The sequence below is a fragment of the Amblyomma mixtum genome, chromosome 1, assembly GCF_055824585.1.
Source record: "Amblyomma mixtum isolate Tamu chromosome 1, ASM5582458v1, whole genome shotgun sequence".
Classification (NCBI taxonomy): Eukaryota; Metazoa; Arthropoda; class Arachnida; order Ixodida; family Ixodidae; genus Amblyomma; species Amblyomma mixtum.
In genome coordinates, this window is record NC_143012.1 from 152,882,072 (window position 1) to 152,907,558 (window position 25,487).

Here is a 25,487-nt window from a genome sequence, read left to right on the forward strand (position 1 = left end):
ACAACTTCTTCCATCGGAGGAAATGAGCAGAATAAACACCTTCCGGAATGTCTGTCTGCCGAGTTCGGAACCATTTTTGACAAAGGCCTTGGAATGGCCAAAGGGTTCATTCATCGCGTCAAAGTTAGATCCAACATTCCCCCTGTAACATCGAAGCTCCGTCGACTTCCGTTCACACTTAGACCTCAGGTAACGGAGGAACTGCACCGTTTGGAACAACTTGACATTATCGAGCGTATCAACACTTCTGAGTGGATATCTCCCATTGTCGTGGTACGAAAAAAAGACGGTAGCATCCGATTATGTGTGGATCTGAGAGAACCCAACGAAGCCGTCGTCACGGACAGCTTTCCCCTTCCCCACACAGAAGAGCTCCTGCACAGTCTCGTAGGAGCATCCCACTTCTCGAAGTTGGACTTGGCATCAGCCTACCATCAGGTACCGCTTCACCCCGACAGCCGTGACTTAACCGCCTTCATAACCCATGAAGGGGTTTTCCGCTTCAAACGAGTCTACTTTGGATTGGCGTCGGCCCCTGCCGTTTTTCAGCAAATGATGTCGCGAATTCTTCAGGAGTGTTCAGGTATTCTTTTCTATATCGATGACATCATCGTGCTCGGCAGGAATGAGCGGGAGCACCTGACCAACCTGACAGCTGTTCTTCAGCGCATCAAGAATGCAGGACTCAAACTAAATGACAAATGCACTTTTTGCGTACAAGAGCTGTCCTTCTTGGGTCACAAAGTCACCGCTCAGGGTATCTCGCCAATGCCGGAAAAAGTGAATTCAATAATTAACACTCCTGCCCCCACTGACGCAACCGCACTCCGCTCTTTCCTTGGCTTAGTCGAATACTACGCGAAGTTTCTCCCGAGTCTCGCGGACATTGTTGACAAATGCGAGTCCTCCTTCGCAAGAACCAGCCTTTCAGTTGGACTGCCGCTGCAGACGATAGTTTCCGAAGTATCAAGTCCTTGCTTCAATCCAGCCGGGTACTTCAAATGTTTGATGAGACTCTTCCTGTGATTGTTTCTACGGACGCATCTGACTGCGGACTTGGCGCTGTTCTCCAGAAACTGGACGGGCACAAGCTACATACAATTGCATTTGCGTCTCGTACGCTGTCTCCGGCGAAAAGGAAGTATGCGGTTGGAGAGCGCGAGGCACTTGCATGCATTTGGGCCTGCGAGCACTGGCATACGTACTTGTGGGGTCGTCCTTTCACACTCCGCACGGACCATCAAGCCTTAGTTTCCCTCCTGTCCTCTCAGGGAACGGGCAGGCGGCCTCTTCGCATTGCACGGTGGTCCGAACGCCTTCTCCGCTACAATTACACAGTAGAGTACCGTAAGGGATCAGAGAACGCAGTTGGGGATGCTCTTTCTCGTCTTCCTGCCTATGTTTCACATGAAGATGTTTCCGTTGAGGAGGAGATTATATTAAATCTCATTACTCCCCCTTGCCTCACAAAAGAGCAGTTCAAGAAGGCTCTTAGCGAGGACCCTTTTTTTGAAAGACGTCAAGGTCTATGTTGAGTCGACTTGGCCTTTCCGTAAGTTCATTTCAAGCGAACTGCAGCCCTACTTCACTGTGCGCGAAGAACTTTCCGTGGTCAGCGACTTGATAATGCATGGAGAACGAGTGGTTGTTCCCCTCTCGCTGACACCGCAGCTAATAGCTACGGCTCATGAAGCGCACCCAGGAATAGTTCGTACCAAGGCGCGACTACGGGAACGCTTCTGGTGGCCAGGCATGGACAAGCAAGTCGAGCTTGCCGTCCATAACTGCAGCGTCTGTCAGGAAGCCGACAAAAGCGCCAAGACTGCGGTTTCTCCTCTTCAGCCGGTACCGCTGCCTGAGCGCCCATGGCAAAAGCTGGCCATCGACATCGTCGGCCCCATAGAAAGAGCCCCGCAAGACTGTAGGTTCGCTATTACATTAGTGGACTACTTTTCAAAATGGCCGGAAGTACACTTCTGTAGCGAAGTTTCAACAAGTACGGTGACTAATTTCTTAGTGTCCATTTTCGCCCGCGAAGGCTACCCCGACGAAATTGTTAGCGACAATGGACCTCAGTTTTCGTCGCAAGAATTCACACAGTTCTTGAACGAGCGCGCCATTCGTCTCACGCACTCGTCCCTCTATTATCCACAGGCAAATGGGCTAGTAGAGCGGTTTAACCGCGTTTTTAAGAATTTCGTTCAGCTAGCTTTGCTCGAACATCGTCCCATTCGTCAAGCAGCCGTTGACTACCTCGGCATCTACCGGTGCACGCCTCATGCTACTACAGGGATAGCTCCCGCTCTGCTACTGCACGGAAGATTGCCTAGAACACGGCTTGACATTGTTGGACATCCATCACCGTCCTTCTTTTCTGATCCGGCAACAGAACTTCGTCGGATGCGCCAATGCGTGGTGGAGATGCAACAAAACAGCAAGAAATACGCGGATGCTCGCCGGGCGGCAAGGCAGAAAACGGTGACAGTAGATGACTTCGTCCGTGTAAAGAAGCCTACAGTGGCATTCAAAGTGGCATTACAGTCAGCCGCGTAAAGTGATCGCGAGGAAGGGACCATCGTCATTTCTCCTCGACGACGGGAAGATATGGAACGCATCGAGACTCACCAAGGTGCCCTCGTCGTCGTCCACTTACGACAGTGTTAAACTGCCACCCACCTCGGCTGGTACACCATTGTCTACTACGCAGGAACAAGCGTGCCACGGCGCAGCACTGCCAAACATGCCCAATCCTCCAACTGTCGATGTTCAGCACCGACGCATTCAGCCTACAAGAGCTAGACAGCCACCGGATCGCTACGGTTATCCTTCATAGAAGTCGTTCTGTGACTGAAAACACCAAGGCAACTAGGTGCTTCAGTGTTCCAGTGTGTGTGATGTGTGTGCGCTCTTTCTCTGTTCACTTCATGTGACTTTCGACTACTGTTCATTTCACCTGTGTGACTGTCATACTGTGGTTGTGAACTATGTTTCTATTTCTCGTTTCCTTAAGTGTGCATTATATCAACTCCATGTTCAATTATCGTAAATAATCAGCTACCCACTGACTAACGTATGACATGGTTTTCTAAGGGAGGGAATAAGTTGTATCGTCTAAGTTTCGGTTTCGCTTTCACTTTGTCCGTACCGTGTTTCAGTTTCGCTTTCACTTTGTCCGTACCGTGGCGCCAGTGTCTTGTGTATAAAATGCTTTTGTAGATGTTATTAAATGACAGTTCGTCTGAGACCACAGCAACCTCCTGACTCTCTTCGGCGCTCTCCCGGGCTCGCCACACAAAGAAGCCCGAACACTACAGTGAGGACACAGCCACCTGTCCATGTTCTGTGGTGCGTCCATGGTCCTCGGCCGTCGGTTAAAGATGACCTGTGTGCCAGAAGCTTTGTGGACAAGTGCTCATCCGATGATCTCCTCGTCTCTTTTATCTCGACGGCAAGCCCTACCTCTCGTTCTCTTCTGTGTTCATACCTCCTGCCACGCCCATCGTCACGTCTTACGTTTCATCGTCATCGTTTCTAATTCGCGCGATGGGGGCGATCGTTCGGTGGCCCCGGGTAATGTCACGGACGAGAAGACAACAAAGTGGGCAGTGGCGCGGCATGGAGCGCTCGCGCTAAGCCTACCGCCAATAAATTGTGCCATAGTCATCTGTCATGTCGTTCTCTCCTCATAGGCTTGCCACGCACGTAACAATATTATTAAGGACCTTCGGTCACAAAAGCGTGATGAATTATTTTTTACCCAGTTTCTTTCACAATGTGTGAAAGACTTGCCGAAGGCCTAATTACGAACTTTGTTGTTAAAGTTTATTCGACAGAAAAAAAAATCGTTGGCACAATACTGAAAACGTATGCGGCACCCGCCGCAGTGGCTCTGGTTAGGGCACTCAACGGGCACTAGGTGGCTAGGGAACCCGGCCGCGGCGGCCACGTTTCGATGGAGGCGAAACGGAAAATGATTTCGTGTGCCACGCGACGTCAGTGCACGTTAATAGATGGATGGATGGATGGATGTAAAACTTTATTAATCAAGCGAATTCGGACCGTTCAAGATCTCAGGACCACCGCACAGCCCTCACTTTACGCGGATATGTGCATGCAGGCCACGTAGGGCCATGGCACTGCCCCGCCCCCGGTTCTCACAGCGAAGTTTCGTGTCCGGGTCCTGCAACGCAAGCAGGGCCTCCCATTCCTCCAATGTTCTGATGGTGGGCTGTCCCTGCGGGGGGAGGATCGGCAGGGCAGCCGAAGAGGATGCAGTCCAGTGTGGCGTGCTATTCTCCGCAGGGAATGCACTCTGGGGAAACGGGGAGGAAGTAGGATAGAAGCTATAGAAGAGATAGAAGGATAGAAGTAGGAAGAGTTCGAGTCTGGAGTCGCCTCCAGAGGATTTGTTGAGAGTAGGATAGGCGGGGATGTGGAGGGGGGTAGAGTTGACGGGCAAGGCGTGTTTGTTGTGTGAGTTCTGAGAATGCGTGTGTCCGCTCTCTCGATAATCCCGGCGGGGGTCACTTTCGCAGTTCACCGAGATCATCGGGAACATCTAAAAGATGAAAGCGGTTACGATCCGTGTACTTTCCTGGATCCGTTGAGGGCCTTGGAGGGTCCTAGAAAGTATTTGGCTGGGCACAGGAACCGCAAATTGGCGGCGCCGACACGAAACGCGTCCGCTCACTCAGGCCCTTTATAGGCCTCCTCTGCACGTTAAAGATCCCTAGGCGGTCAAAATTATTACAGAGACCTCTACTGCGGCACCTCTTTCTTCCCTTTTTCCTTCCCCCTTCCTTTATCCCTTCCCTTGCGGAGATGTTGGGGTGTCCCCCGAGATATGTAGGACAATTACTGCGCCATTGGCTTTGAAACAGAAAGCGAAAATTGGTTTTTGAGGAAGGAAATGGCGCAGTACCTGTCTCACTTATCGCTGGACACCTGAACCTCGACGTAAGCGAAGGGATAAATGAGGGACATATTGAAGAAAACGTTGCGCAGATTAACACAAGACGGAGGGAGAAACACGCACACACACGCGAGCGCAAACTTGCAACTGTATTCTCGGAAACGAAACATCGCCTTATGAAGCAGGAAGGGCGCCAGCGTACAATGTGCAGTGCAACACGTTTGGGAGCACACTGGTGCAGCAAAAACACCATCAGTGATAGGCATAAGACAATTCATACCAGAACTCAGCGGAAATGCCCAGAAACCAGGAACAAGGAAGCGAGTTGTCGATCGCGAAGAAAATCGTTCTTTTTTGAGAGGGGCTACCGATGCCTTACTCACGCAGCCATCCATGGTGGATATCTCGAGGGCTTCCACAATTTCCCGGGCTAGCCTATTAGAAGCTCTCCCGATAACAACCGTAGAACGGAGGAGAGGACGGCACTGCTGTTTTTTCTTCTTATTCCTGTCAATGTAATGTTTGCATTTGAGGCAATGCAATGACAGGTTCGAGCCGCCATTTGAGCCCAAGGAATAAGCATGCTCTCTTAGCCTGTCATTTAGACAGCGCCCTGTCTGGCCTATGTATACAGACCCACAGCTGAGTGGAACCTTATACACCACACCAAGAGGAAATTGTTGAGGCCCTCGAGACATCTACTACCGAAGGCTGCGCGAGTAAGGCATCGGTAGGTCTTCTCAAAAAAGAACTTGGTTTTCTTCGCGATCGATAACCCGCTTCCTTGTTCTTGGTTTCCGGGCATTTCCGCTGAGTTCCGGTATGAATTGTCTTATGCCTATCACTGATGCTGTATTTGCTGCACCAGTGTGCTCCCACACGTGTGGCACTGCATATTGTACGCTTGCGCCCTTCCTGCTTCATAAGGCGATGTACCGTTTCCGAGAATACAGTTGCAAAATTGCGCTCGTGTGTGTGAGGGTGTTTCTCCCTCCGTCTTGTGTTAATCTGCGCAAAGTTTTCTTGAATATACCGCTACACCAACTGGCCCAACGTTCTGCTCTACTAAATAAAGGAGGGACTGAGTTTTCAGTTTTGAAACGTCAGGTCTCAGTTGTAAAATGTATCGATGCATTTTGAAGAAAGTATATCCTTGACACTGCTTAATATTTTCAAACACCATTGGCTGAACGGAAGCAAAAATGGAAGGTATATCCTTTCTAAAATTCTTTCGAAAAGAAAGGCGTTTCGTACTTCATATGAAGGCCAGCTTGAAAATGGTTCTTGAATGTTCTTTACTTACTTTCTAACATTGAAAAAGTTGTTTTGAGCACACGTGCTTACCTGCTTACGGTGCCATATTTGCGTCGGCAATAAGTAGGATGATTAAGGGGAACGTTGATGTAGATATAGGGATGAAAAGGGGTACTTTTTATGACGCAAAATGTGTTGGCTTCCGTAACTTGAGGGCAGTTCGGACGGCGATTTGCTTCATGACGTGTTGACCTATACATTTTCGCTATTATAAAATTAAATAGCTTTCTCGCGAAACAAATGTGTCATTTCTGCGTGCAGGGTTTTGCCTGTGCAAGAAATTTCGCATAAAACGTAGATTTAATTCATATAACACGTAAAAGCGTAAGATCTTTTCACACAGGTGAGAAGTGCAGTAGAATGAAATATAATGAGCGACTGCTTACGATTCCTGGCCAGAGTACTTGCCGACGCAGCTTATGAACGTTCCGGGAGTGATGTGCGCCAGGTTTTGGTATTCGTGAATAGGCTAAAGAAAGACAGGGGGAGGTAAGCACTTATCAGTATTGTTGCTCAAGATGGCACATGGAAGATAATGTCATATTGAATGAAATCAATATGACATTATCAATATCACACATTACTAATATTTCTACAGCCGCATTGAGAAAGCTATGGGTTTTACGAAGAAAGCTAAAAACTGCCCCCGGACACATGAAAAAATTGGCTTACGAAACTTGTGTGCGGTCTTTACTTGAATATGCTTCAGTCGTTTCGGACCCGTACACGAAAAAGGACATAATGGTCCTTGAAAAAGTAAATAGGAAAGCGGTTAGGTTTATATACGGAAAATACAAAAGGGAAGACTCTCCATCGCAGTTAATGATGTCAAATAACATTCCTACACTAGAAGTCCGCCGAAAGATTAATAGATTGGTATTCTTGTTTAATAGTTTAACAGGTAAAAATAAACTGAAGCTTCCGGAGTGCATTAAGCGTCCTCTAGTGAGAAGGACTCGGAACGCCAAAACTAACAGTTTTAAATACAGTTTTTTCCCTAGAACAGTGCAAGATTGGAATTCGTTACCGGAATCTGTTTTTTCCCTGCAAAATTTTTCTGATGCGTTAAATCGTCTACTTACCTGCTAATATTGATTATATGTATGTTTTGTATCCGTGTGCTGCTGATATTGTATAAGTTTATTCGTTTGGTTTTATTCTTTTGGTATCCGTGCGCTGCTAAAATTGTATAAGTTTATTCTTTTTGTTTCCGTGTGCTGCTAATATTGAATAACTTTATTCTTTTGGTTATGTGACATTGCATGTTCACTCCTGCTTGGGCCAAGCAGCAGTGGCCTGCAGTATTATGAAATAAATAAATAAATAAATAAATAAATAAATAAATAAATAAATAAATAAATAAATAAATAAAACATCTCCTTGATCATATCAGAATAGAAAATTAGGATACAAGACGGGTGCTAGGAAAAAAAATTCTGTAAAATCTCAGGCTCAATACCCCCGAAATATGAGAAGCATTGGAGAACGCTTAAGCTTCGCATTTAAGAGTGCAATGCGACAGCGTGTTGCAGCGCTGCCAGGGAGCCAACAACACTATCTTTTTCTGAAATCTCTCAACACTCTTCTGTCTGCCTGTGGCAGCGACTGCGGCTCTGCTAGAGCCAATGGACAGACACGTGTACTTTCCTTTTCATCATTCCTTCAGGCCAACAACAACAACAACGTCGCCAACGTCAGTTAACCCAATGAATGCCGACGGCCTAGTGATAATAGTTGCAGTAGTGGTTTATTTAATAATAATATTACAAATAAATGGAAGGAAAAGATTTTTGCCAGCCCCGGCTTCTGCCATCAGTGCAGAAAGCACCTGAAATGGGGCAGCGGTAAAAGAAGGGATAGCAGGCAGACTGCAGAACTGAAGCGAAAGGGTGAGGGGGCGGGCAGAAAGGAAACAGAGGAGAGAGGTACAATATACAAGTGATCTCCGGAGAGTTCAACGTTGAACCCGCCACGGTGAATCAGTGGTTCGCGCGTTGGACTACTGAGCGGGCATTCCCGGGTTCGAACCCGGCCACGGTGGCCGCGCCTGTGCGCTATGCGATGTGAGTGCACGTTAAAGATCCTCAGGTGGCCTAAAATAATAGTGCGAGAGCTACACTACGCCGTGTTTCGCCAAGGTCATCGGAAATTACAGTTTGACCTCCAGGAGAAGAAGCGCCGGAGTTGTGGCTGTGACGTCGGACCACGTGACTCGCCGCAGCTGCAGCCGCCACGCCACTGCTGAGACCGCGGTGCACCGGGCGCCGCTTCACCAGATGTGGTCATGTGATAATGCACGCGACTCGGCGATCATTTAAAGAGCGAGGACATTCAGTATGGATGTGATTGCCTGTGGGAGTAGCTGTAGTGTCTTGCACTGCAAACACATTGTTCATGCACTGGCACAAAGCTGTCTGCAGTGGAGTGTATCTATTCTTTTATGTTTGCAGTGTTTTTAAGCAAAATTTATTGTATTTCAAGAAATATTTTCACCTCCGTTGGTTACTACATAAGAGATGTGCAAGATTTAAACTTGTTCTCGTAGCTACAGATGCCTAACCTTAAAACTATTTGTTGCAAAAACAGTCATAATGAAATGTGCAGTCTGAGGAACACTGCACTCCTTACGCACCTGCCCATCACCTCTGAATACATGAATGGCTTTTATAATTTGACAGAACTCAAGAATGAAGTGGCGAATGCCTACCATCCAGTGGCATTGACCAGTTCTCAGACGTTGTAGTTATTTCCTTAACGTGAAATCGCAGGTGGCTCGCATGTATCTCCGTGAAATGTAATTAACCGCACATCATGAAAACCAGTCGATGGCATTGGCTGGAGGGCTTTTGTTGAGGGGCATTTGCTGCTGCATTCTTGAATTGCATCCTACTATAGTTCCAAAAGTTCATATTAGATGAAGGGAACATACCAGCCTCTGTTATGTTCTACTACTTCTTCACAAGCTTCTTACTGAAATGTTCTTGCTTAATGCGTGCAAAGCTGTTAAACTGTCTATTTTCAAATTCTTCCAGCCCTAACATTCCTGACCGCAAATTGTCCCTCGCATGCAGAGCGCCTCGCATGCAGTTTCGCCATGGATGAGAGCGCGTCTGACAGTGTATCTGAGACTTCTGCGAGGCGTTTCAAGCATCTAACCAACCTTAGCCAAGCGTAATGGAGATTTCCCTTTGTCTAACTAGGTTTAGAAGAGTTAAACCACGCCAGTTTTAGAGGTGAAAGCTGGTAGGTTGGTTTATGGGGTTTAACGTCCCAAAGCGACTAAGGCTATGAGAGACGCCGTAGTGGAGGGCTCCGGAAATTTCGACCACCTGGGGTTCTTTAACGTGCACTGACATCGCACAGTACACGGGCCTCGAATTTCTCCTCCAAAGAAATTCAGCCGCCGCGGCCGGGATCGAACCCACGTCTTTTGGGTCAGCAGCCGAGCACCAGCACACCCCCCCCCCCCCCCCCCCCAATATTTAGCAAGCCGATTTCCTTAGATGACAACGCTACGGAAGGATGGCTAGCTCAGCAACTTGCTTTGCTGGAAATATGAAAAGCCTCTGCCACTTCTGTAGTGCAGCGATCAGCGTAACATGCACAATTTCAGTATCATGAAACTACGGTGTACACTTGCAGGCGAAAGCGATGCTTCGCCAGATTAATGGACAACTTGCGAAAATGCAGGAATACTGACTTGCAAGAATGTTTCTTCCAACCAAAAGCCCTCGTTCACAGACCGCGTTTTCACTTCCTGCTCTGCTGACTGAAGGGGTTCAGTACCCTCCACTGTATCCTTCTTTGAAAAGGTGAGGGGTGCAGCCCCCTAATCTGTGTGAACTTCAAGCCCCGCCGGTCACCACCAGCTTTCGCGATAGAGTGTAAAAGGAAGCTGTCGAAAGGTTATAATGATGCAATCCCTGGAGGAGTACCTGTCTCCACTTGCTCCTTGCTTCCTCACCTGTGCTCTCTTGTGTCCTTTCAGCAACTTCCCTCCGATACAGAGAAGAGGGCATCTCTCCCTTTCCTTTTCAGACAAAAATGTGAGACTGCCGTCTGCGAACGATGGTTCTGGGTTGGAAAATTGTAGAGGGCGCTCGACACTTCGCATGTTGTCAATTGAGTTGTTTGGATTATGAAGAATTGTTCTGCTCTTTAGCCCTTAGCACACCAGCCTGTCACCCCAGTAGCGCGAAAGGGTTAAGGAGGTCGTGTCACAGAAACGCCGGTGTAGGCATTGTTCGCCGTTGTTCGCGGCTGGAGTTGTAACATGAAACACGAGAATCTACAAACAGACCTTGCCGACATACGGAGTATCGAACCAAGGTCTTTCAAATTCTGAGGCGAGCACGCGCAGAACGGGCTAGGAAGGCTCTTTGGTTCGAACTGATTAAAATGTCGACCTAGTGAACGCGCTGTGTTTTTTCACTTCGCGAAGTGTCATTGTGAACTGATGCGTGCATCAGTAATTGTGAGTGGGGAATTTTTCAAACAGGACCGATAAAAATCGCGTTCTACTCTATGAAGCATTTCAAGTCACTGCCATGAGCTGTGGGAGAGCAGCGCCATCTATGTCGTAGAGATGAGAGCAAAACGAATAGCTTGCGCTGAGGTCGGATAGGGGGTGTTATGACCGCGCTCGGTTTTTGTTGGGGTGTTTGGTGGTGGTGTCACACTTTTATTCAAACAGCCTTTATGTTAGGCATTAATTAGGTCCTGGGCCAAGGTGGCAAGGGCGCGCTGCAGTTTGAGATCCAGGGAGGCGAGCCAGATGGGCCACGGTGGGCGTGGGTGGAAAGGATAGGCGGGGGACTGGAAGGCTACGTGGCACTGTGTAAGGCGGTGTTCTATGTCTGCATATGTGTGTTTAGTTTGGTTTATTGGGGTTTAACGTCCCAAAGCAACTCAGGCTATCAGGGACGCCGTAGTGAAGGGCTCCGGAAATTTCGACTACCTGGGGTTCCTTAATGTGCATTGACATCGCACAGTACACGGGCCTCTAGAATATCGCCTTCATCGAAATTCGGCAACCACGGCCAGAGTCAAATCCGCGTCTTTCGGATCAGGAGCCGAGTGCCGTAACCACTGAGCCATCGCGGCGGGCATATGTGTATGGACAGTAAGCCCTCCACTATGGCGTGCCTCATAGCCTGAGTGGCTTTGGACCATAGAACTCCATACTTCCGAATACAGTTTAATCTCTTACAGACGTGGACAGTTTGCGCACTGAGCTGTAGAAGCGTACCGGTACAAATAAAGTGTTGCTGGAGTATGTAAGAGATTAAATTGTAGGGGGCTGTATGGAGTTCTACGGTACAAATCGACTCAGGCTATGAGGCATGCCATAGTGGAGGGCTTCGGTAATTTCGGCGACATGCGGTTCTTTAACGTGAAATGACATCGCGCAGGGGTTGTGGATTTCAATTTGCAGGACCGGCAGACGAAACCTATGAAGACATCAACTGGTCCGACCGCGGAGCTCGGGGATAACACGATGATTTCGCCTCTGCGGGCGGCAGCATGGGGCAACCAATTCTAACCTCTTCGGGCTTGAGACGTGCAGGCAGCGGTGACCAGACCTGTGTGCGTCATGTTTTGTGCGGGTGTCAACCATTGCGAAGCCATGGTACCCGTACTGCCCGAGCGTCTCTCACGTGGGCGTCTGTGTGCGGTTGCGGTCAACGTGTGTGACGCCCACGAAGACGCAATCTCCATTACGGTCTCTTTTGTAGCGAGAGCTGCTCTACGCTACCCAGTCGAAAATTTCTCTGCGAGCCTGGGAGGCCGATAGTGCGCATGCGCGAAGCCAGAATGAAGCAGAATGTGCGCGGCGCCTGACGTCAGAATTCACCGCCGCCGCCGCGCGAGGAGCCGCGCCGGCCCGACTACGCCCGCCGGCGGCTCGCGTGAGCTCTCGGTACGTATATCCTGGCAATGCTGAGCTAAGCCACTGCCAATTTTTTCTGTCTTTTCTCTTTCACTACAAACTTCCTCCCTCCCCTCAAGGCGTGGTTGAGGTCCACCGATATGTCGGACAGTTACTGCGCCTTTCCTTTGCTCTATAACCACCATCACAACGGAGACGCACCACAGCCAATTCAGGAAGCAGCGCGACTGCAGCTCGTTAGTGCTCTCTTCAGGCGGCGAATGAGCTGTTTTGAGGGGCCTCCTAGAGACTCCGAGTGATTTGTCCAACGGGAAAGGCGTTGCGCTCAACGAGCGATGGCGTTAAGTGGAATCGCTAGCAGCGCTGCAACACTCTTGAAGGTATTGGTGAGCGGTATCAAAATACGGAAAAGGGACGAACACACAGGACGAAGCGCACACAGGAACACGCTGCCGCGTTCCACTCTTAGTGGGGAAGCGTCCTACAATTGTAGAGCGTTAGCTAAATACTCGAATTACTCAAGGTCGCGTTATTATTACACACAAGGTTTTTCAAGTGGTAGCAGTGGGTTGTACACAGATTGTCGACCATCTAATTGGCGTAGAATGTTCGGAGTGGTATCAAACGATTCACAGCGTTCTGGAGCATACGGTTACCAGTTGAATCAACGCGGAGCGCATCATAGGGATTCGCACCGATGTCCTCTGGTACACCAAACCCTGAATTTTTGAAACTTCAAATGTCCAGTACGGCCAAATTGACGCAGGACATTCGAAGTGGTGTCAAACGATTTATCTTCTTGCGTTCTGTACGTTGGCATCAAAGAAGTTTATATCCGGATATAACGAAATATTTGTAAGATGACACAGTATTCATTGGACATCGCTAACGCTCGATACTCATACGCTGCCTCAACATTTTGCTCTCTTTTTATGTACGGCCGCCGGAGAATGGGATCCCGCACTCTACTGCAACTCTACCGAGGCGAAATTGTTTTCGTGGATTGTTTCAGAGCCTGCCTTCCTTCTTAGTCCTTTCTGTTCTTTGGACCGCTGCTACTACTTCGCTCATTTTATTAGGACCTGAGAACTGCACCATACCTGGCCCCTTCTTTCTTAAATATTTGCGAGGGAATGGCTGCTACTTTTTAGTTTTTGTCTTTGCACTATAGCGCAGTTTCGAGCCGCGCTTCAAGAATCTTAGCGTCCGGTGGACTTAGCTTTGTACGAGACAAGCGCCGAGTCCTTAAAACCGGCCTCTATGGAGCGGTGAACTTGGGTTAGCAGACAAATAGTCACCTTGTGAATGTAAGATGGTTTGCGTACCATACCCATGCATCTGTGACTTGCAGTTTTGCAAACTACAATGAAGAAATCCGCCTCACCTTAGAGAACGCTTTTCAACAGTTTATTTCTTATACTTACTCTACGTGTAACTTACCGTTGCGAATGCGCCTCCGAATTCGTTGCTAACATGCATAGAGAAGAGGGTGTAGCTGTCCCTCAAGGATGTATACATGGAGAAGGCACCTGGGGTTGCGAAAGAACTACGTTAGCAACGCAAGAGGACCGTATAGAATGTACACACACGCGCGAATAGACCAGGTGCTTGAGCGAACATTTTCAAAAATTCTTAAAAAATAGGCTAATAGAGCAAAAAAAAAACTCTTCAGAATGAAACAGTTAGTTGAGGAGGACGTCATCAAGTATGAATGACGCACTTAGTACTTACTGGTGAAATAAAATTAGCTAAATAAGTTTTTAATTAGCGAAGATAGGCTGTTTTTGTCCATGGTGAGTTTGTGGCCACGGAGACAATGCCGTATTAGTTTCTAAAGCAAAGAAAAAGTCACCCCCTTACGCCCTGGAGCTCAAAAAAATCTGGTGTTCTTTCCCCATTAAACCGAAACAGCGCACGAGATGCGCAGGAAACCCAGTGCAAGCGCAACGTCCGCTGATGACGTGTTGAAATGGCTGCGGTGCCCATTTCGAACAGCCTGAGGTGACTTCCCCTCTTAGGGAGCCTCAACGCCCGGTTTAGTTTTCTTTTTTTCATTGCTGTGAGCAAGAAAGAGGCTAGTCTTCATCAAACATGCGCTCGTCCATCTTGAGAGTCTTGATAGGCGTTGCCGGCCATATTGTTTCTTTTATTGCGAAAGCTCCACTTTTCGCGTAGCAACCGTGAAGGTCACGTTACAGCGCAGATATCACCTTGAGGCGGCCCCATTAAAGGCGCAGTGACGAGGAATCTGAACTTGTATTTTTACCGCTGGTATTCGATCTACACGAGCGTTCTTGGAAGCTTCGAATTATTGCCTTGTACTGCCGATTTCCCTAATTTAAATCAGATTAACGTCGGGCTCCCGCCTCTTTTTTTAATTCCTCGCAAACAGTGGGAGGAGTCGACCAACCTTTCACCGAGGCCGTGGCGGCTTGCCGCTCTGACATCGGCGGAGTGATAGTTAGTGATCCGCGAAAGCAGTGTCCACGCGTATTTTTGTTTCCCTGGGCCTAATTTGCAGCTATGTGGTCTCTGACTGGACCTATTTATTAACGGAAACCTAAAAGAAACAAAATAAAACCAAAAGCAAAGTCGTCACGCGACAGCCTGAAAGGCATTCCATGCGTTGGTCGACTCCTCCCACCGTATGCGAGGAATTAAAAAAGAAAAAGGCGGGAGCCGAACGTTAATCTGATTTAATTAGAAAAATCGGCCGCACAGGGCAATGAATCGAAGTTTCTAAGAATGGTGGGAACGTGCAGATCGAGTTCCCACGGCAAAAAGACGAGTTCAGATTCCTCTTCAGTGCACCTTTCCTTTGATAAAAACAAAAAACGAAAGAAAATTGTGGGTAGATGGGAATCGAACCCGGGCCTCCACCATGCTAGACGGGGACGCTTCCACTCCGTCACGACAGCTTTTTTTCATTTTTTTCCTGGCTTTGGAAAACAACACTTCACGAAAAGAACCGAGAAATCACAAAAGGAATAGCACAAGACAATGAACACATTGAAAGACATACTCAGCCAGCGTCAGGCTGGCTTCGTCACATTAAAACTCACGCAAAGACAACAAAGGCTCTACCCTTGAGAGCCAGTCGGGAGGTTCCGCAGCCGCTTTTTGTATCGCTACAAACCAATCCATAGACTCTCGGAAATGAATTCGGGCAGGGCATGCATCCCTGTCACAGTGACAGCCAGCCATTCTGGAGCGCCATATACAGTGGAGACCCAGGAGCATAATTAAATCAAATGGAACCCCGTCGTCATTAACAATGCTTAGATATCGAATGCCACGCGAATATAGGGGGAAATCCTTCTTCGTAGTCCGTTGCAAAACATCCCAAAAATAAACCCCTTCCCAACAATGTAAAAAAAAAACATGGTCTATTGTTTCTGGCTGCTTACAGATTAAACAATGAGGACCCCAAGGTAAAAATAAATGCTTTCCCTCCAAAAATTTATTTACTGGCAACGTTCCGGTGTCCTGTGTAAAACGGGAAAAGCTGTACTACGATTTATGTGACTCTCTTTTGCGACAACCTTTTTACAGAGCTTTATACAGTGGAGGCCCAGGCTCAGACGTCTTAAAGAGAGTAAAGAAAATGCAGGTGCCGCCAGGAGCTAAGACCTTTTTCTTTAAATTACTGTGCGTCACAACTGCATCTCTTTCTTTATTGCACGGAAGTGCAAGCATGCTGAAAGGCTTCAAGTGCGACTTAACCAAGTTGCATCACGCAACCCGTCGTTCACAATTACACCAGCATCCAGGTCTTACTTTGGCGGCACATCAAAATTTCGGTTAACACACGCATGCATCGAGGAAAGGACGACAGGCAGGAGGTCGATCCTGCAGAGCTATATATCCCTGCACCATAGCACCCTGCTTTGTGAACGCAGACTTCGATAAACGTGGCAGCTCTGCGTGGCGAACTGTCATGTGGCTCTTTTAGAGCCTGAGCAGTCCTATGAGCACAAAAAGATCACGTCACAAATCTTATAGTACAGGGCGTAATATCAGCTTCCCTTTTGACAGTCTGTTGAAGATTATCGAAAAAAAAAACACGTCATCACGACAATACGCAAAGCAATGATCACTAGTTTCTGCCTTCTGATACAAGCGACAGTTTACAGAATATGGCCCAAAAGTCCTTTTCTCACGAAGCCACGTTTTCACAGGTGAAGTTGAGGTGCGAAGTTTAAAAAAGAAAGCCTTCGCAGTCGCTTGAACACACATCCGTAAGACCAACTTTAATACAATGTTGTCTAGAAAGGAGAGGTAAGGCTGTCAACACATCGGTACAGGAAACAATGTCTCAATCAGAATTTTTGTCATCTCTCTTCTATATGTGTGCCCTATAGAAATCACACGATTCCTCCAATTCAGATGGTAAAGTACCTCGGAGTAATACTCTACGCTGCTCTATCCTGGCGGGCAAACATTGGGTAAGATTCTGCAAAAGCTGTTTTGGCCGTTGGCATCCTGCAAGGCTTTGCAGTGCCAGGACCGGCATGAGAAAGCACCCACTTCTGCCGATTTGCGTAGTGTACGTCCGCCCAATTTTAGAGTTTGGCTGCGTTTTATTCTCAGGAGCTCCTGCCTATAAAATTCACCGACTTGCGGACTTGGAGCGTGAAGCGTTGCACCTTTTTCTGGAGCTTCCAAAATATCACCAATACTGTTCTACACCTTGAGGCGCGGAGTTTATGAGTATGAGTCTTTATGAGTTAGAGTTCGCCTTTTAAGAGTCGAAACGATTTAAAAATTGTGCGACTCAAGTCCTCACACCTCAAGTATATTGCCACACTCTACCAGCGCCCCCGTGCGGTCTGTCTTCGACCTTTGTCGCGCGCCGGACTTCGTCCTCTTCTGCTCGGTGCTAGGGTCGGCCGGCTGCGCTCCGCCCAGTGTGCTCGCCAGGGACAGAACGTTCTACCGGCGCCCGTGACATTTTGGTGGAGGTGCTGGGTACGATCCATGTACGAAGAGGTCCCAGGAACCTCCAGCGCTCCGCCACACCCCCTGGACACGACACCTGTCCACAAGTCAAGCCGCCGCTTGAAAGGCTTAGCTCCCGAGTACAAACCCCTCACCGCGCCATCCCGCACGATGACCTCTACGGTGGCCAGCCAGACCTTCCAGCCATCTGTGAGTTCGCCACCGCTACTTCTTCATACGCCTCGCACGCCTGCGTCGTTTCATCGTGACAAGTTTGAGGATGTGGAGGACTGGTTGGACGGGTATGACAGGGTTGCTGAATTTAATCTGTGGGACGAAGACCGCAAGCTTCGGAACGTTTACTTTGCCCTCCAGGACGCCGCCAAGACGTGGTTCGAAAACCACGAGTCCGCCATCCACACCTGGCAAGACTTCCGGCGGCAGTTGCTGCATACCTTCAGCAGCAACGAACGGAGGGAGCGTGCTGAATTGGCCCTGCAATCGAGAGCGCAGCAGCCAAACGAGAGCGTGGCGATGTTCGTGGAGGACATGACCCGGCTCTTCAACCGCGCTGATCCTTCGATGTCTGAAGCCAAGAAGGTGCGCCATTTGATGCGGGGAGTGAAGGAGCAATTGTTCGTTGGGCTCGTGCGCGATCCTCCAGCTACAGTCGCCGATTTTGCGAAGGAAGCGGCAGGCATGGAGCGCGCCCTGCAACAGCGGTTTGCGCACTACGGCCGTCCATCAAACATCACTGCTGTGGAGTGCCACATTCCGAAGCCCGGGGATGAGAACACCTCCCTCCGAGAGCTCATCAGGAGCATCGTGCGCGAAGAGCTGCAGAAGCTTCGCTCTGTGGAGCAGCCTCCTAGTGTGACCGCCATCTCGGATGCTGTCCGTGAGGAGATACGCCGCACGGTGCAGCCCATTCCGCCTCCCCAACCGCCAGCGCCCTATGTGATGACATACAGCGAGGCGTTGCGAAGTACTGCGCCACCACCGCCGGCGTTCTACTCTCCTGCCCCTACCGCGCCGTCCCGCCGATTCCCGTATACGGCAGCGCTGCCAGACGACCGCCCACCCGTCACGAAGGCAAACATGTGGCGCACGCCGAACAACAGGCCCTTGTGCTTCCACTGCGGCGAAGCAGGCCACATCCGTCGTCACTGCCCGTACCGCCGGATTGGCCTGCGCGGCTTTTCGCCAGACGCACCCCTGCCACGCTATGGTGAACGACCCCGCGAGATCGATCAGTACCTAGCGGCCAACGTCCCACCTGCACCCACTGCCCAACGTCAGTCCAGGTCACCGTCACCTCGACGGTTGTCTTCACCAGCCCGCCAGTCCTACGTCCGGCAGTCCTCCAGCCCGCGCCGGGAAAACTGAGTACGGCGACCCCCGGAGGTAGGGCCGCCGTCACTGGACATAATGACGAACATCCTCCGCTCACCGACGTTAGCATGCGACCCGACCTCCGACCTCACGCCGCTACGACCTTTCGACGCCCAGAGACGCCTTCGCTTGACGCTTCAATTGGACAATGTGAACGACCCTTACGTCCGACGACTTTTCGACGAATAGAGACGTCTCCGCTTGACGCACCAACTCGACCGCGAGAACGATCCCCAAGTCCGACCACCCCCACACAGCGTTTTTCCGAAGGTGACCAAGCTTCGGCTGAAATCCCGATCATCGTTGATGGCCGCCGCGTGACTGCTCTCGTAGATACCGGCGCCGACTTCTCCGTCATGAGTCGTGGTCTGGCGACTGTCCTGAGGAAAGTCCTGACACCTTGGCCTGGAACGCACATCCGGACAGCTGGAGGCCATCTGGTGACACCGCTAGGTGTCTGCACCGCTAGAATGGAGATTCGCGGTGTAACCTTCATTGCCTGCTTCGCTGTGTTGGCTCATTGCTCGAAGGACCTCATCCTCGGGTTTGATTTTCTTCGAGAACACGGTGCGATAATCAACCTCCGCGAACTTGTCGTGACATTCTCACCTCAGTGTGCCACAGCCGGCAGAAGCGAGCCCGACAGGCCTGTATTTCGCGTGTGTGATGACAATGTCACGCTACCACCACGCTCCAGTTTGTTTATTACGGTGGAATGCTCCAACCCACGCACGCCTCACGGGATTGCGGAAGGTAACCTGTCGTTACTGTTGAGTCAACAAGTCTGCGTTGCGCGTGGTGTTGCTTCTCTCCGCGGAATGCGAACGCAACTTTTTGTTACCAACTTTAGCGCCGAATACCGCCACTTGCCGCAAGCAACAGCCATAGCCTATTTCGATGAAATTAGTGACTCAGTCTCCCACTGCGCCTTGACCCTCAACGATACCCATGAATCGACGTCTGACGCCCCCGTTCTGACTGACGTGAACCCCGACCTAACCGCCGATCAGAAACACCGCCTCCACATGATCCTCGACTCTTTTCGTGACTGCTTTGCGACCACTTCTAAAGTTCGGCAAACATCGGTCGCTAAACACCGCATTGTAGGTGATGAAGGCGAGAGGCCTATACAACACCACCCCTATCGAGTGTCTGCGAAAGAAAGGGAGGTGATTCGGAGGAAGGTTGAGGAAATGCTCCGCGACGAGGTTATCCAGCCGTCAACAAGCCCGTGGGCTTCGCCCGTTGTGCTGGTCGCCAAGAAGGATGGCGCTCTCCGATTCTGTGTCGACTATCGTCGCCTCAACAAGATTACTAAAAAGGACGTTTATCCGTTGCCCCGAATTGATGACTCATTCGATCGCCTGCGTCATGCCCGCTACTTTTCCTCTTGATCTACGCAGTGGGTACTGGCAGATCGAAGTCGATGAACGTGACCGTGAAAAGACCGCGTTCATAACCCCCGACGGTTTGTACGAGTTCAAGGTGCTCCCCTTTGGCCTGTGTACCGCTCCTGCCACCTTTCAAAGAATGATGGACACTGTCCTGGTTGGCCTCAAATGGCAGTCGTGTCTCGTCTATCTTGATGATGTGGTTATTTTCGCTGCGACCTACGAAGAACATCTCAAACGCTTGAGTGCAGTATTGACGGCAATCCGATCAGCCGGTCTGTCTCTAAAACCCGAAAAATGCCACTTCGCGTACCAACGGCTGAAGTTTTTGGGCCATGTTGTGACACCTGAGGGCGTCAGCCCCGACCCTGACAAGACGGCCGCTGTAGCTGCGTTTCCGACTCCCACTGATAAGCGAGCTGTGCGCCGGTTTCTTGGCCTCTGCGCATATTACAGACGCTTCGTGCAAGACTTCTCCAGGCTGGCTGAGCCTCTCACACGGCTGACAAAAGACGATCAGCCTTTCGTCTGGGCACAGGAACAGCAGGACGCCTTCGAAAAGCTCCGCGAACGCCTACAAACAACGCTCATTCTTGCCCATTTTGACGAGGAGGCGGACACGAAACTTCACACCGATGCCAGCAACATTGGCCTCGGTGCAGTCCTCGTCCAGTGGCAAGATGGTGTTGAAGGCGTGATTGCGTACGGCAGCCGCACGCTGTCACGGTCCGAGGCAAATTACTCAACCACTGAAAAGGAGTGCCTAGCTGTTGTGTGGGCGATAACGAAGTTCCGGCCCTACTTGTATGGTCGCCCGTTTCGGGTCGTGAGTGACCACCACTCACTGTGTGGGCTCGCGAATCTTAAAGACCCCTCGGGCCGGCTAGCTCGTTGGAGCCTTCGCTTGCAAGAATTTGACGTTACAGTTGTCTACAAGTCGGGCAACAAACACAGCGATGCAGACTGCTTGTCCCGTGCTCCTATTCCGTCCAGCTCTGATGACCTCGAAGATGACCCTCTATTTATTGGTGCTCTGATCACGTCCGCCCTCGCTCAACAACAGAGAGACGACTCGGAATTGCGCCCACTCATCGATTATCTCGAGGGAACCGCCTCGTTACCACCTCGTCTATTCGCGCATGGCTTGTCGTCGTTTTGCTTGCGAGATGGCGTCCTCTACAAACGAAATTACGGCCCGACGGACTCTGGTTACCTGCTCGTGGTTCCAACGGCGCTCCGCAATGACGTTTTGCAGGCGTGCCACGACGAGCTTCCTTCCGGCCACCTCGGATTTTCTCGAACGATGGCACGAGTTCGTCACCGTTATTACTGGCCCAGGCTTTCTGCGGCTGTCAAACGTTATGTGCGCACTTGCCGCGAGTGTCAACGTCGGAAGAAACCACCTTTCAAGCCGGCTGGCTTGCTCCAACCGATTGTTCCGCCGAGAATTCCTTTCCACCAAGTCGGCATGGACTTACTGGGCCCATTTCCCACGTCATCATTGGGTAACCGGTATATTGTGGTTGCCACCGACTACCTCACCCGGTATTGTGAGACGAAAGCCCTTCCCCGCGGTACTGCTGCTGAAATTGCTGACTTTTTCATCATCAGCATAGTCCTCCGCCATGGCGCCCCTTCTGTTGTTTTAACTGACCGAGGCACAGCGTTCACGTCCACGCTTACTCAGGAAGTTATGCGGCTCAGTGGCACAAGTCATCGTAAGACCACAGCTTACCATCCTCAAACCAACGGCCTAACCGAGCGCCTCAATAAGACTATCGCTGATATGATTTCTATGTACGTCGACGATGACCACACGAACTGGGACGCAATACTTCCGTACGTCACGTTTGCCTACAACACTGCCCTTGAAGAGACGACGGGGTTCACGCCATTTCGTTTGGTACACGGTCGTGAAGTCGTGACTGTGTTGGACACGATGTTGTTGCCCGATATTGCGCACCCATCCGTTGCCGATGCTGATGCATTCGTTCGCCATGCAGAAGCTGCCCGCCGGCTGGCTCGGCAACGAACCCGCGTGCGGCAGGAAGTCGATGCTCACCGCTATAACCTTCGTCATCGCGAAGTCATTTTCCAGCCTGGAGATCAAGTGTGGGTTTGGAGCCCCATGCGTCAGCGCGGTCGCTCCGAGAAGCTTTTGCGCCGTTACTTCGGTCCCTACGAGGTACTCCGCAAACTCAGCGACGTTACGTATGAAGTGCTCCCGCAAGGGAGTGTTCGTTCTTCAAGACGCCCGCCGACATCCGAAATTGTGCACGTCGCAAGACTCAAGCCATATCATGCCCGCTAGAACAACTCTCACCACGTTCCGTGCCCGGGACTCGGTTCACGCACACACGTGGCTCCCCCTCAATCTCAGCCATCGAGTCGATGCCTTTCCAGAGGGGAGGGGCAATGCCACACTCTACCAGCGCCCCCGTGCGGTCTGTCTTCGACCTTTGTCGCGCGCCGGACTTCGTCCTCTTCTGCTCGGTGCTAGGGTCGGCCGGCTGCGCTCCGCCCAGTGTGCTCGCCAGGGACAGAACGTTCTGCCGGCGCCCGTGACAATATTTCTTAGTCAACCTGCAGTCTTTTTAACGCCGCATGTGTCACACAAAACTGTGCCTACGATGTTGAATGGTAAGCGCTCTGTGTGCGTGCAAGCCTGTGAAGCAGAGAAAAGGCTTCGAAGGGAGAACTCTAGACGCCAGACTTTATACATGACTGAACAACAAACAAAGTAGCACACTATAAAAACAGCAAGACAACGCTACAGAAAACACCGCAATCCTACCATACTAATGATCCCCACGCGTATACCACAACGTCATACTCATAAAAGCTTGCTAACAAACACGGGTGGTTCGCACGCTATCTCGGAGGCGCAGTAAAAACCCAGGTGGTACCTTGCTTCAAGAGACGCCGCTGTTCTGCAAGGGGAGTGTTTTTTTTTATTTGAAAATACTGCAGCCCCATTCTAGGGGCTATAGCAGGAGTCGGTACAAAAATGTGGAACAATTCCACGCATACAAGGGTACATTACAAGCATTACAAATATAAACGCTGAGAACAACAATATACAATGTGCTACGACTCAAGTGCCGACGCAAAATCAGAGATTGAATGGTAATCAGAGATTGATTACCATCCAAAGAATTCCAACTCTCCACAGTGCGCGGGAAAAAACTGTATTTGAAAACGTTAGTGCGGGCAAACAAAGGTTGGATATTAAGATCGTGATGGCTCCTGGTTGCAGATGGTTTTGAAAACGAGATATTCTTACCCTCTGAAAGGCAATTAGCAGAATGGACTATAGAGTGAAGAAGTTTTAAGGACTCAGTTTTTCGGCGGGATGCGAGCGGGCTTAAGTTTAGGGAAGACATCGCAGATGAGGTTGAAAAATGAAAGTCGTAGCGGCGAAAAATAAATCTTACAGCTTTACGTTGTACAGATTCTATTTGATCGATTTCACACTGCTTGTATGGATTCCAGACCTTAGAAGCGTATTCAAGAATAGGGCGAATTAGAGTTTTGTACATGAGAAATTTGGCTTCTCTAGGAGCATCCCGTACTGTGCGCCGCAAGTTACCTATCTTTTTAAGAGCTTTAGCTGTGATGTAACCGATGTGTTTTGACCATTGCATATTGTGAGAAAAAACGACGCCAAGATATTTATATTCATGTACCCTTTGCAGTGATGCATAGTCGTAATTAGAAGGTGATAGGTGGTTGGTGAAAGACATGACAACTGTTTTGTTGAAATTGATGTTCATCTGCCACGTATTGCACCAGTCACGGAACATACCAAAAGACTCATTCAGAAGGAGGTGATCATTAACAGAGTTGATAGTGTGGTACAGTACGCAATCATCGGCGTATAGACGGATCTCTGAGGTTATACTGTCAGGTAAATCATTAATGTACAGCAAAAATAACAAAGGGCCAAGGACAGAGCCTTGAGGAACACCTGAGGTTACATCGGCTAAGGAAGAATCGACGGAATTGAAGCGAACAGACTGGGAGCGGTGTGAGAGGAAATCGCCAATCCAATCAACGAGTTGAGAGTTATTGAGAATTACTTTTAGTTTGCATAACAATTTAGAGTGAAGAACCGTGTCGAAAGCTTTTAAGAAATCGATGAATATGGCATCGATTTGGTTACCGGCGTCTATGTGCTGAGAAGAATGTCATGTGCAAATTCGGTTAACTGAGTCACCGTACCGACCCCCTTAAGAAACCCGTGTTGAGCTCTGGACAGAAGATTATTTGCTTCAAGAAATTCCATAATGTGCTTATAAATAATGTGCTGTAGGATTTTACATGAATGTGCAGTTAAAGAGATCGGCCTATAGTTAGAAAGCAGTTGTTGCCGGATTTATAGAGAGGGAGTACATTGGCGAGTTTCCATGAGGAAGGGACAATGCCAGTAGAAAGAGATTTTTGAAGTATAATTGAGAGATATCGAGATGACCAGAGGGAATAACGTACTAGGAAGGTGTTTGGGATACAGTCCGGTCCAGCGCATTTTTTTGTGTCAAGGCACAAGATAAGAATTAAAATCCCCGGAGTGCTAACCATGATATCTGGGATAGAATGATCATGATTAGGATGGTTTAAAGATGGAACCATGTTATTATCACGTGCAAAGACGGAATGAAAGTAAGCATTAAATGCATCAGATATTTGAACAGGGTCAGTCACAATTTCTTCATTATTAACAAATGAGGTGGAGGAAGTGTTTGAGGGTAGAACAGAGCGCCAAAATTTACGAGGGTTATCTCGTAGCAGCCCTTGGAGCTGAACGCGGAAATAGGAATCTTTAGCAGAGTGCATTTTATTTCTAAGTTCATTTTTCGCAGCTTGAAATCGAGCAACAACATCAGGGTTATTGTTACGTGTCATGCGCCTCAGCCGGGCCACACGACGTGACATCTGTAAAACATCGCGATTTATCCAAGGGAGGGTAGGATTTCTTTTCTTTGTTTTGACGGGAACAAATAGTTTAATGCACAGTCTAACAAGTTTTTTGAAATATTGAACAAGGTCTTCAACGTCGCCGTCACGGCTGAGCGCGCAGAAGGCGTCGAAGCACTCGGCTAGTTTGTCGATTACGGAGTTGTCTGCGTAATGGAAATCCGAAAATGACGTGAAGGTGTACTGTGGGTTACTAGAGAAGCGGGACAGAGTAAGGAGAACTGCTTCATAGACAGAAATACCGTCGACAACCGTACACTGAAACCCGGTGTCTATTAGGTTGAGGCTTAGAAAGATTAAGTCTAGCAGTGAATTCAGCCTGGTGGGAAGCGTAACTATTTGAGTGAGTCCAAGAGAGAGCGATAGATCCATCAACTCTTTCGCTAAAGAAGCGTCACGGCCAGATTAACACATCGATGGCCAGTGAATACAAGGCACGTTGAAATCACCCATGAAGATGATGTTTGATACTGAAAGGCTAGGTATGAACTGACCAACAGAGTGCAAAACATCAGCAGAGGTTCCGGGGGGTCGGTAAAAAACGCCAATAATAACAGTTTGTTTTTCTAAATAAAGCTTGCACCAAATTGACTCTGTGTTGCAAGGAGCAGGAAGTATAGAAAATCTAAGATAAGAACGCAAAAGTAAAGCTACACCACCGCCTTTGCCCTCATGC

General features: G+C 49.3%; 1 protein-coding gene across 1 annotated transcript in view; it reads right to left on the minus strand.

Annotated features, from left to right (window-relative positions):
• The window catches only part of LOC149368007 (uncharacterized), a 151,956-nt gene that overhangs the window by 37,451 nt on the left and 89,018 nt on the right, over positions 1-25,487 (minus strand). Inside the window, exons 5-6 of the mRNA XM_089575514.1 lie at positions 13,557-13,645; positions 6,613-6,695 (exon numbers count right to left, since the gene is read on the minus strand). Of these exons, the coding sequence (XP_089431640.1) occupies positions 6,613-6,695; positions 13,557-13,645 (172 nt within the window). The remainder of the gene's footprint in view (positions 1-6,612; positions 6,696-13,556; positions 13,646-25,487) is intronic.